General features: G+C 25.2%; 1 protein-coding gene across 1 annotated transcript; it reads left to right on the top strand.

The window, feature by feature from the left end:
- The first annotated feature begins 5,593 nt into the window (after positions 1-5,593).
- LOC112706077 (WAT1-related protein At4g08290) lies at positions 5,594-11,467 on the top strand. The gene is made up of 7 exons (XM_025757172.2): positions 5,594-5,950; positions 6,737-6,799; positions 7,949-8,065; positions 9,255-9,513; positions 9,594-9,758; positions 10,487-10,638; positions 11,031-11,467. The coding sequence occupies exons 1-7, from the start codon at positions 5,760-5,762 to the stop codon at positions 11,185-11,187; spliced, it is 1,104 nt and encodes a 367-aa protein (XP_025612957.1). The 5' UTR covers positions 5,594-5,759; the 3' UTR covers positions 11,188-11,467.
- The last annotated feature ends 811 nt before the right edge of the window (positions 11,468-12,278 follow it).

Genomic DNA, 12,278 nt, shown 5'->3' with positions numbered 1-12,278 from the left:
AAGATACAAGACAAAGAAATAGACTAATCCGTGAGGTGAAAAAACATTAAAGAAATGACAAAAGATAAAGAAAATTAGTATAAAGGAAAAGTGTGGAAAAATTACTGTGATTTCACCAGAAGAAAAATAAGATATCATCTTCAAGGAGGATACCATAACTCTAATACCATGTTAAAAAATAAGAGAAAACAGTAAAAAAAAATTTGTGTGTATTCCAATTATATAGAATGATACAATATAAAAATGAATAGCATTCAAAAATAATTCTTAGTTATACTTTACACACATGAGATACAAGCATTTATATAAGAGGATCTCAACAATAAAGAGAGGAAAAAACAAAATAGAAACAACAGAATGAAGAATTACTTACACCATAACAGATTCTTAACTAACTTTCTATATGTGGAGATATTCTAATAACTAATTATGTTACTCTCCTTTACAACTCCCTCCCCTCTCAAACTTAGCAGTGAGATTAACAATCATTTTAAGTTTGTCTCTGAATTTGTGAAAGAAGAGTGCAAATAAAGGTTTAGTAAAAATATCCTCAACTTGATCGAGTGAAGGGATGTGAACCACATAGAGATCCTTGTAATTGACTATTTCTCGAAGACAATGAAGATTAATTTCCATATGCTTGCATCTTGTATGTATGTAGGCTTAGATTAGCAGCTAGAAGAGAAGCACTTTAATTATCACAATAAATCGTAAGTGTTATAGGTTGATGAATCTTTAGTTACTTAATAAGCAAACTCTAAATAGAAATTAACTCTAATTGCATTACTGCCATGGATCTATATTCAGCTTCTGTACTACTTTTACTGATGCTAAATTGTTTATTGCTTTTTCATGTGATTAGATTGTTTCCTAAAAAAAAAAAACACAGTAACCTGTGATTGACTTCCTATCATCTAAATCTCTTGCCTAATTCTAATATGAAAAGGCAAATAATATGAAATCAGTGCATTTTTTAAATTGAATTCCATACTCCAATGTACCTTTAATGTATTTGAGTATATATGTATTTCATTGCCTTTCAATGCTCAATTGTTGGCTTGTGCCTGAATTGAGAGATCTTATTCACAGCAAAAATTAGATCTGATATAAAAATAGTCAGATATTAAAGAGCTACCACTATCTCTCTATACTGTTTTGGGTTGTCATAGGCTTCTGTACCATAGAATATTAATTTTAAAGCAAATATCATAAGAGTATAGGCATTTGGTTAGATGTACAAATATTAGTTTTTTTTTTTTTAATTCTTTAGCATATTTCTGTTATGTTACCAATAATAGACCGTCATCATTTAGATGACTGAACTCTAATCTAAGAAAATAGCTTAACTTTTCAAGGTTTTTTAGAAAATTCAGAAATAAGAATGTCAATTTCAGTTTTGTTATTGTCGGTAACTACAGTGTTATCCACATAAGCTAAGAGAAAGATTGTAGAAATAAAAATATGCCTCACAAATAATAATGAAAAAAATTCTAACTTAGAGCAAAAATCAATGAGAAGATGAAGTTAGTCTGAACTACCAACAAGAACAAAATAAAAGAGATAGAAAAAGTTAGTAGTGACAGAAATGAAAATTAGAAAATAAAATAGCTTTTTATATGTGAAGATATTATAATAACTAATGTTGTTATTTTTCTTTACACTCCCTTAAACTTACATACCGAATCCTTTCCCTGCCATACTCATCAGGACTTAAAGCAACAAGAAACTTTAATAAGCAGAAAAAGGTTCAATAATGGTATCTGCTCCTTGACCAGCAGCTATATATGATTAACAATAATAACGCAAACTAAAGAGTTTAGTTATTTTCAGATATATAATAATCAAGGCCGTTGTCGTTACTCGTTAAGGTGGTACCCAAACTCCTATTTGCATGTTTTTCTTGATCCAATCATCATCATCTTCTCTTTAATTCAGTATCATTTTTTTTAATAAATAGTGTTTATAACCTGAATATAAAATATAATTAGTTTTTTTAAAATTTTTTAATAATTAAAATAAATTATAATTGATAAATATTAAATAAAATAAATTCTATTTTTTTATATATTTTTTTAGCATTACTATAATTTTTTTATATATCTTTTTATCTTTTAAAAATGGTGTATGCTTAAAATATTATATCTATTGGTTAGAGGGACACAATTCTTTAAGAATAGTATATGTTTAAAATATTATACCTATTAACAATATAATAAAAGAGCCACAACTAACAATTCATGTAGGTGACAAATTATAACTATTATGTGCAATAGATATAAATAAAATTTTTGTCCACTATTTATACATATTAATCAAGTGTGTATTTTAATTATTAAGAGATTTTCTTTATTCAAGAGAGTTGAAAATTTTTTACTATTGCTAAGTAATTGTTAAGTAAGAAATTTTTAGGTTTCGTTGTATTTTAAGAGAATATTGTTATTAACCCTATAACAACTAAGTTTGAAAATAAATATCTCTTTAAAAAAAAGTGATTTAATTGTGTCTTAAAACCATTTTCATATATCCAATCATTTCGTCGTGCAATACTAACTCATTAACTAGTGACAGATTCTTAAATGGATCTCAAATTATAACAGATTAATCGTAAATTAATCATTGACCTGGGAGATATTAAAAGAGAGAGAGAGAGAGGATGAGATTAACAACTAAGGTCAACATATGAGAAGACTATTGATTTCTTAGCTTTCATTATATATTGTTGTGCATGCTGAATAGGAAGCCAACTTGACATTATAGATTGATTTTTAAACTCAATAATTTTGAATTGCCTAAAAGTAACTTATAATCACTAAGAAACTGAAAGTGACATGCTCCTCGATATGCGGATCTACATTCACTCCTCACTCTTATCTTCAAAATTAGAAGATCATCCAGCTAGTTATGATGATTATGAACAATTTTTATTCTTCTGGGAACTTAGCTTGCTTTAATTCCTCTTTCTATCTCTGCCAAGAAAATGAAGTTTCTATGATGAGTCCATACCCTCCAATCTTCTAAGCACAATGCATCTTAATCATAAATGGATATAAAGCTTCCATGGCATAAAAGAAAGCTGAAAAGGCAAACTTGTATTATTATAATTGGCCACATCTATTAGCAATAATCTTGTTTGGGCCTCAAATTTAGGTCCTAAATTTATGATTTAACTTGGCTCTAATGGCACCAAAAGGTTGGTCAAATCCAAGAATTATTCATAAATAAACCAAATAATAAATGACTACTGCGTACTAATTCAATTATTATTTATATTATATTTATATATAGTTGGTTCTTTTATAAAAGTTAATAACTTTATAATAAAAGTTGATCATTTTTGCAAAAAGTTATAAACTTTTTGTGATGGGAAACAAGTTCATTGACATCAAAGGTTCATCCATTAATCTTAAACTAATATGTGAAATTAGATAGACCCTAAGTTATAACTAACCATTTTCACAAGATTGGTAATTCCTTCCAGAGAGAGAGAAAAAGGGCTCATGTATATTTATATTAACTTTCATTAAAAAAGAATGTTATAAACTTATAATTACCTTAGTGATGACAAAAAAAATATACTAATTATGGGAATGGAAAGTGTACAAGACATGCAATGAGATGGTGAAGTTTGATCTCCCACTCTTGCAAGTATAAAGTTTTTTTTTTTTTTTGTGACAAATTGTGTAATTAATTGAAGGTTTGATGAGAAGTAAAGATATGAATTATATGAAGACTCTTATATGAAAGATATGAATGGAATATTCTGTATAGAGAGTAAATGGTGAAAATGGTTTTCGAAAGATCATGTTTATCTTAATTAATATGATCTTAAAAAAATCAAATTTCTTAAATAATTGGTTATTAAAAAATACAATAGTAAATTAAATTAGTTTTTTTCTCAGTTAGATAACGTTGCATGTCACTAATAATTATCTCATCATTTAATTGACAAAATGACTAAAATAATTTATAATTGTATCGTTTAAAAATTAATTTAAAAATTAATTTTTTTTAAAACCGAATTGATTCACATGTACTCTTTTAAAATCTTTCTTGATGATAACTAATTCCTTGATTTAAAAAAAAATTATTTTTATATCAAAATTATTATATATTTATGTATAAATATATATATAATTTAATTCATTTTTAATATATATTTTATATTTTAATATATATTCTACTTTGATAACTAATTTTAGTGTATGGTTAACAGGACTGATTTTTATATATATTTGCCGCTAACTTAAAAATTCATTCTCTCCACTCTCTTGCTTTATTTGAATTAGGGATATTATTAGAGACTCAAATTTGGGTTGAAACACCCTTACTGCTATAGTTAATAGATACTTAGGATAAAAGTTTTAAATAATAATAATAATTCAGTAACAAAATCTCATAAATGTGTGTTGATACCGCTTAGGATGATATTAAACATGGCCTTATCATTTGTTTAATTATGGGGTAGTTAGTGGTTGACATGACATCGAGCATTATTATTAAAGTTTAGTATATATATGTCGTCCAATTGCACCGATAGTAAGATACTGTAAATTCGAATTTCCATCAGCATCAATTGAAACAATGGAGAATTCCATGCATGAACAAAAATGAAAAGTAATACTCAAAATTAAATCACATGTATAAGAATATTAGAGGGGGGTCATATTCACATGCTTATGAACTTGTTTACTAAACGAGTGAACATACAAAACATGATGATTGATGAATTGATGATCCTCTCATAATATGCAACATTCAACGTTAGTTTTTCAATTAAGCCAATTATTTATTTATTCAAAAAAAGCTATATAAGAAAGTGTATTCTGAGTCACAGGTGGAGAAAATCAAGGAATAGGGAATCAAACAAATTAAAGCAGATTGTCTCTAGAAGGGGTATCTCCACCAAATAATTAATAATCTATATTTATTACAGATCAGAACAAATATACTTTAAATTAGGATTTTACTATTAATTATATTTTAAATTGTAAAAATATACTCCAAAGTCCAATCTACTTTCTTTTATTATGTACCATAAGACAACTACCATCAAAGCTTTTTTCTTTTCTTTTCTGTTAATTTTCAAACTCATATATTATTTAAGAGAAATTTATTTATTTTATTTCTTTTTATATATCTAACTCTAAAAGTCATTCAATTGCATTATTAGCTATTTTAAAATTAAAAAAACATACACATACATTTAGTTAGTATATATATTGCCATAACAATACATATTCTAAAGATTTAAGCTAAAAAAAATATACAAATTTTTTCAACTATTAATATCTAATAAAAAATAATATATATAAAAGTTTGACTTGAGAATGACAGAAGCATATATAACTTTAAAATAATAGTGACAGAAAAATACTAAAAAAATAACAAAATTTATTATTTTTAATTAGTAGCTAGTTATTAATATTTAAAAACATGAGTTAAAAATATATATATTATTAGATTACTAAATCTAAAAAATAAAATAATAAATTCTATCTGTCTTTTCATCGTTGCTGACATTAGTATATCCAACACCCAACATGCCTTATCCTCTTATTATTATTATTGATGTATGGGTGCCTAGTAGTAGTGCATTTTATATGGTCTTAATCATGACTATATACTACTCATTACCATCATAGACGCTGTTACTATATAAGGAAGGCCACCTCACACACTTGAGATATATAGAACCTAGCTAGCTATATTAAAACATCATCATTATTCATCAATCTCTCTCTCTTTTACAAGAAAAAAAAATGGGAGAAAGATTAGTGATGAGCAAGGCAAAGCCTTATTTGCTAACTGTGGGGCTTCAATTTGGATTGGCAGGAACCTACATATTCTCCATGGCCAGTCTCAACCATGGAATGAGTCGTTATGTCTTTGTTGTTTATCGCAATCTCATTGCTGCTATTTCCCTCGCTCCCTTTGCATTCTTTTTTGAAAGGTCCTAATATAACTACTTACCTTCTCTATACTCATATTGCCTTCTCTAGAGTATAATTACCAAAAGATGAAAATTCAGGTGCAGTTAATTTCACATAAAACTGATAACTGAGAGTCATTAGATAATTTAACTGATTTGACTAAATTTTTATCTAACAACTCTCAAAAAATCAAATTCACGCGAAATCAACCACACCAAATTTTCATTTTATCAAAACAAAATAAATTAAATATAGAAGTATTTTCTTATTTTCAAAATACAAAAATATATACTTTTTGTATATATTTTCATTATTTGACTTCAAATAATTTTCTACGTATGAGCTAGTCAAATATTTTTTTTTTAAATAATTTTACTGTAAATATAATACATAATAGAATATCATATAAGGTTTTATTGTTATTTGAATTTCTATTTTTGAGTTTTTGTTTTATAAAGACAATATTCAAAGCAAAAATATAATTTTTTATATATATTTTCATTATTTGACTTAAAATAATTTTTTGCGTATGAGCTGGTCAAACAATTTTTTTAAATAATTTCACTGTAAATATAATATATGATAGAATATTATATAATAATTTTATTTGATTTATATAGCCAAACTTTTTCAGTAAAATAAGGTTTTATTGTTATTTGAATTTCTATTTATGTGTTTTTGTTTTATCAGAGACAATATTGAAAGCAAAAATAATTTATTGTAACATACTATATATATAGTGCATGTTACTTTTATTAATTTGAGTTTATAAAGCTAAGTAAAATGTTATGCTTCGATTTTTGCAGGAAGGTTAGGCCAAAGATGACACTCTCTGTCTTTATACGAATATTGGTTCTCGGGCTTCTGGAGTAATGATCTTAATTAATCTTTTTCTATACCTAATTGATAGTAAATTAAATAACATGCATATTACTGATTAATAATAATTAATAATTGAAATAATTAGATGATGTATGCATGCTGATGTGAAGATTATTTGTATTTGATCAGAATAAAAGAAAACATAAATAGTTAGTGAACTTTTGAAAGAATTTCTACCCGATATAATGTGAGTGAGGTATTGATTCACCAGAGGTTACATTACTAGAATCCCAACTTTTTTTAGTTTAAGATTTAAATCATTTAATTTTGGGTTTTTTTTACTAAGAATTTAATTAATTAAATATGATTTGACTAAAGCCTTGTAAGAAAAAGTAAAAGTCTTAGGATTTTTTTTTTGAAAATGTTTGGTAACCAAAGAAAATAAGCCAAAAACAGTCATAACTTGCCTTATTTAGCATTCATTAATTGTTACAATAATTAATTAATGCTAAATAAAATAAATTCTGACTATTTTTTTGTCTACCTAACATTACGGCGACATAAAAGTCTTAAGATTGTTTTTTTTTATTTTTTCATTCTTATAATTCAAATTTAAAGTTTCTAATTAAAAAAAAAAACAAATAGTTACCATCTTAATAAATTTTAGGTCAAGAATTACTCATTAATAGAGTACAAAATAAAATTTAACTTTGCCTTTTTCTTTCTTCAGTTAACTTAAAGATGAATATCTCAAAAATCGACTATAAGGCGGCGTTTAATTTTGAGAACAAGATAAAAAAATATTAAAAATATGACATAAAAAAAGAAACAAAAATTAATATTTTTATATTTTGTTTGGTAGTGAAATATATATAAAATAGAATAAATAATAAAAGGTTTAATTTATTTTTATGTTTTTTCACACAAAATTTAGAATAAAAAATAAAATAATAAAAAATATAATTATAAAAATTTTATAATAATAATTAATAAAAAATAAATTATATTTTCTTTTAGTATCTTTATATCTTTACACTAATTTAATTTTCTAAAATATAATATTTTTATCTATATTTCATATATTAAATACAATTTTGTGTTTATACATCTATATCTTACTATTGGTTCTTTATAAACAATGGCAATCTAATAGATGAAAAACTAATTAAGTTGGTTTATTTTGATGTTACAATTAGGCCAGTGATAGACCAAGGATTCACTTTCTTAGGGATGCAATATACTTCAGCTTCATTTGCATCTGCCATTATGAATGCTGTCCCATCCGTTACCTTTGTCCTAGCAGTCATTTTCAGGTAATTGCTTCTTTACTTTATCTTATACCTACCTATAACCAACTGGATAATATTTACTAACTATTTATTCCAATCTAAGATATCTAAAATTCGTAAAATATATATATATATATATATATATATATATATATATATATATATATATATTACTTAATAATTTAAATTTTTGGATAAATAATCTCACTAGGATAGATGATTATTAGTTTCATCTATTTATTTTTAATACCACTTGTGGATATTCTCTACATGCGTACCACTTACATGCATGTGTTAATAATAACTAATAATTTAATATAAAACCAGAAAAAACTATCAAAAAAATTAAATAATTGACTTTCATATTAATATTATAGAATTACTATATTATTTTTAATTTAAAATTTAAAAATATTAATAAAATAGGGATTAACTTCAAACTTACAAAATAAATAATATAGAACAAGAATTTTTATTATTGGACAGAATCTTTAAAAATTTATAATTAAAGATTTGCGTCGGAGAAGAGAGAAGCGCATTTAAGTTTCTTGAACACTTTATCTTTGTGTTTGGCAATATTTTTATCCTTTAAACGCATAAGTGATTTCTATCTTCAAACTAAATTTACAAAAAATTATAAATTCTAACTTTTTCGTTTAGTTTTTTAAGTTGAATTAAAATTTATATTCTATGTACTAATTATGTCATTCATTGTACATATATTTATTTTTTTATAATATTTTTTCTAATACTCTCTTATACATATTATTATTTTTTATAAAACTTCTATTTTTTTGTTTATATGAATTTTTTCACTGTTATGGTTATTTTTTTTATATGAAATATTTTTTTACTTTGTATTATGATTTTATTAATCTTATTAGAATACTAAAGAATATTGAGAATACTAAAAAAGAATATTAAAATTTATTTAAATATTTAAAATAAAGTTATAAAATAACATAAAATAATTATTTAAATTCATGTCATTTTCTATAATTTTTCATCTAAAAATAATTTTAAATAATGTAATTCAAACAATATTTAGTTTACTATAATCTATTTTGAATAAAAATTACCAAACATAAACCACGTTAATACTAACTCATTTTAATCAACATCAATTTTACAAAATCAATTTTATACAAATTTTTATTTGAAAACGGTAATCCAAACACACACTTAGACATACTGAATCTCAATTCTAATGCAGAATAGAGCGCGTAAACGTGAAAGAGGTGCGAAGCCTAGCAAAGGTGATTGGGACATTGGTAACGTTTTGTGGCGCATTGGTGATGATACTCTACAAAGGCCCTATTATGAACCTTTTTGGTTCTTCACACGCAATCCATGATGATAATCATCACCACCATGATTCAACTCACTCCACTCACAGCCTCTCTCATTGGGTCTCTGGAACTCTCTTTCTTTTTCTCGGTTGTGTCGCTTGGTCATCCTTCTACGTGTTACAGGCAAGTTTTCCAATTATTGCTCTAATTTATATTTTATATAATATTGTAACAAGGTCTAACAAATTATTATCAATCTACAGTCTGTAACGTTGAAAAGTTACCCGGCCGAGATGTCATTGTCGTCCTTGATATGCTTGGCGGGTGCTTCGCAAGCTTCTGTCGTGGCTGCGGTGGCTGAGCATCACTCCGGCGCTCGCCCTTGGATCGTTGGTTGGGACTTTAGGCTTTATGGTCCTCTTTACTCGGTTCGTCATCACTACTTACCATTATTATTTGAAGATAAAGATTTATATATAGTTATTTTTATATGATGATTCAACCATTAAATTGTCATCTAATCATTTTCAGATATTAATTTTATATGAATACAATTAACTTCATGTGAATTTTTACTTTATTTAAATTGAGATTGAATAGACTTAATTTAATTTGAAAAATTTTGATATATATATAAGTTTTTTTATTTTGTTAAGTGATAGAAGCTTCTCTTTGTCTTTGATAATATCTCGAACAGAATTTGCATTATTTTCCTTCTAAATTTTTATATAAATACCATGTGAGGAGCAACTGAGTTAAGTGATGTAAATTAAGCATTTTTTCTAAACAGAAATGGACTTATGATTTGTTTTTCTTTTTGGTCTGAGTGGTTATGGAACTTGACATTACTTGTTGTTACATGAAGAACATATACAATAGTGTATATATCCAATTCTTTGTCATTGAGTGAAATTTATTAGATCAATAATAAATATAATTTAATTTTAAAAAATAATTTTACATGTGTATCTAATTACGTTATGTCATATTAGTGAAAATAACTACCTTTAACATTAATTATGTAAATAATCATGAAAAAAATAGATGTGATTGCACGACTGTATAAAATATTTTACATTATTAGTGTATCGAAATTAAACTCTAATAAATAATAATTGAAATGTTACTAATCAATAATATTTGAACATTATTGCAGGGTATAGTTAGCTCAGCGATTGCGTATTACGCGCAAGGGTTGGTGTTACAAAGCAAAGGCCCAGTGTTTTTAACGGCATTTAATCCCCTTTGCATGATCATTGTTTCCGTCTTGGGCTATTTTCTTCTCTCTGAGACTCTTCACCTGGGCAGGTACATTTCTTTCTTATTGGACTCCAAGCCTAGCCCAATTAAGGCCCATATTCTTAAGATCACCAAAAAATCAATTCTATTATACACTTTCTTAAATCATAATTAACATATTAATATAAAACACGATCCTTTTTGAAATATAGTTAAAAATTAAGATACTAATTATGATACTCTTAAAATATATATTTAAAATTCACGTTTACAAGATCCTTTTTCATATACAGGGAATTGATATCATCAAAGCAAATTCTTGAATAAATATAAGTTTAATAACTTATACCATAATATGTACTCACAAAATAATTTGCCTCGAAATAAATTGATGTGTTTTAAAAAATTAGTAGAATTTACTTTTATGTTTATTAATTTGTTTATGTACTTTTGAATGGCAGTATCATAGGAGCAATTATTATAGCAGTGGGTCTTTACTCTGTGGTGTGGGGTAAAGGAAAAGACAGTTCTGACCCTACTATGACGCCGACCACAACAACAACTAAGCAAACAGAGTTGCAACAAAAACAACTCCCAATTACATCATCCGATATCTAATTACAGATTTCCTAGAAGGCAATCTTAATTAACTGATCCAATTCATGCAAGTGACAAAATAATTGAGCCATTTTTATGGATCCTGTGCTTTTTGTTGCCATGAAAAATCTAGCACTGTTGTTAGGTTGTATTATTTATGCTTGTGGATTCTTAGCATATAATCGTGATCATGATTAGATTGCTAATGGAGGGAATGTTCTTGAACAATTATATAAATCACCATGTAAAGCTATATGCTTTTTTGTTTACAATTATGATAATTTGGATTTCAACAACAAAATAAGCTAATAAGGGTTATGGTGCGGTGTAAAGATCATCAATTCGATGGCCAACCAAATCCGATCAAAATTCATTAAACATACGTTTTTAACATGAAAATATTTAATTATAAATTAAAAATAGTGTAAAAAAATTAACTAAAAAAATTTTAGAGATCTAATTAAAAAATTAATAAAAATAAAAAAATTAATAAAATAATTAAACTATTATTTTTTAGGTTAAGTTACGCTCACTCAATCTAAATTCTAATATCATCATCCTAAGACAACTGGTCACAGATAAATATAATGATGAGAAATTCTAATATCATCATCCATTAATGTTAGTGTTATATACGTTGTGTTTCATTGCATTGGGCCATATATGGATGAACAAACAAGAACATACGCGCTGCTATATATAGTATTATGCATTCATTGTCATCATATGTCATATATTGCACTTGTCTATAGGCACGAAATATAAATAAGAACATATCTCATGTATTTAGTACATAATACATAAATATAAATATTATATTTAAAGATATTAAATTAATATATTTTATATTATTTTTAATAGTAAAAATATAAAATATTAATAAAAAATATAATTTATTTTTTAAATTATTTTTATTATTTTTTTATAATTATATTTTTTCAAAATTTTCATATAAAAAAATAAAAATATATTAGATTTTTATAATTTATTTTTTTATATTTAATTTATTATCAAATAAAATATAAAAATATTATTTTTTATATCTTGTTCTTAATTTCCTATTTTATACTGTTTTTAAAACCAAATATTACCATATATAACAGAGGTTTTGA

This window comes from Arachis hypogaea, chromosome 8 (assembly GCF_003086295.3).
Source record: "Arachis hypogaea cultivar Tifrunner chromosome 8, arahy.Tifrunner.gnm2.J5K5, whole genome shotgun sequence".
Classification (NCBI taxonomy): domain Eukaryota; kingdom Viridiplantae; phylum Streptophyta; class Magnoliopsida; order Fabales; family Fabaceae; genus Arachis; species Arachis hypogaea.
This window is presented reverse-complemented; position numbering and strand designations above follow the sequence as displayed.

Bases quoted from the DNA above. Each gene is read 5' to 3' on its own strand.
- LOC112706077 (XM_025757172.2), top strand. From the start codon at position 5,760: ATGGGAGAAAGATTAGTGATGAGCAAGGCAAAGCCTTATTTGCTAACT. The intron at 9,514-9,593 runs GCAAGTTTTCCA...ATCAATCTACAG, and splicing joins CATCCTTCTACGTGTTACAG to TCTGTAACGTTGAAAAGTTA. The intron at 9,759-10,486 runs GTTCGTCATCAC...ACATTATTGCAG, and splicing joins TTTATGGTCCTCTTTACTCG to GGTATAGTTAGCTCAGCGAT.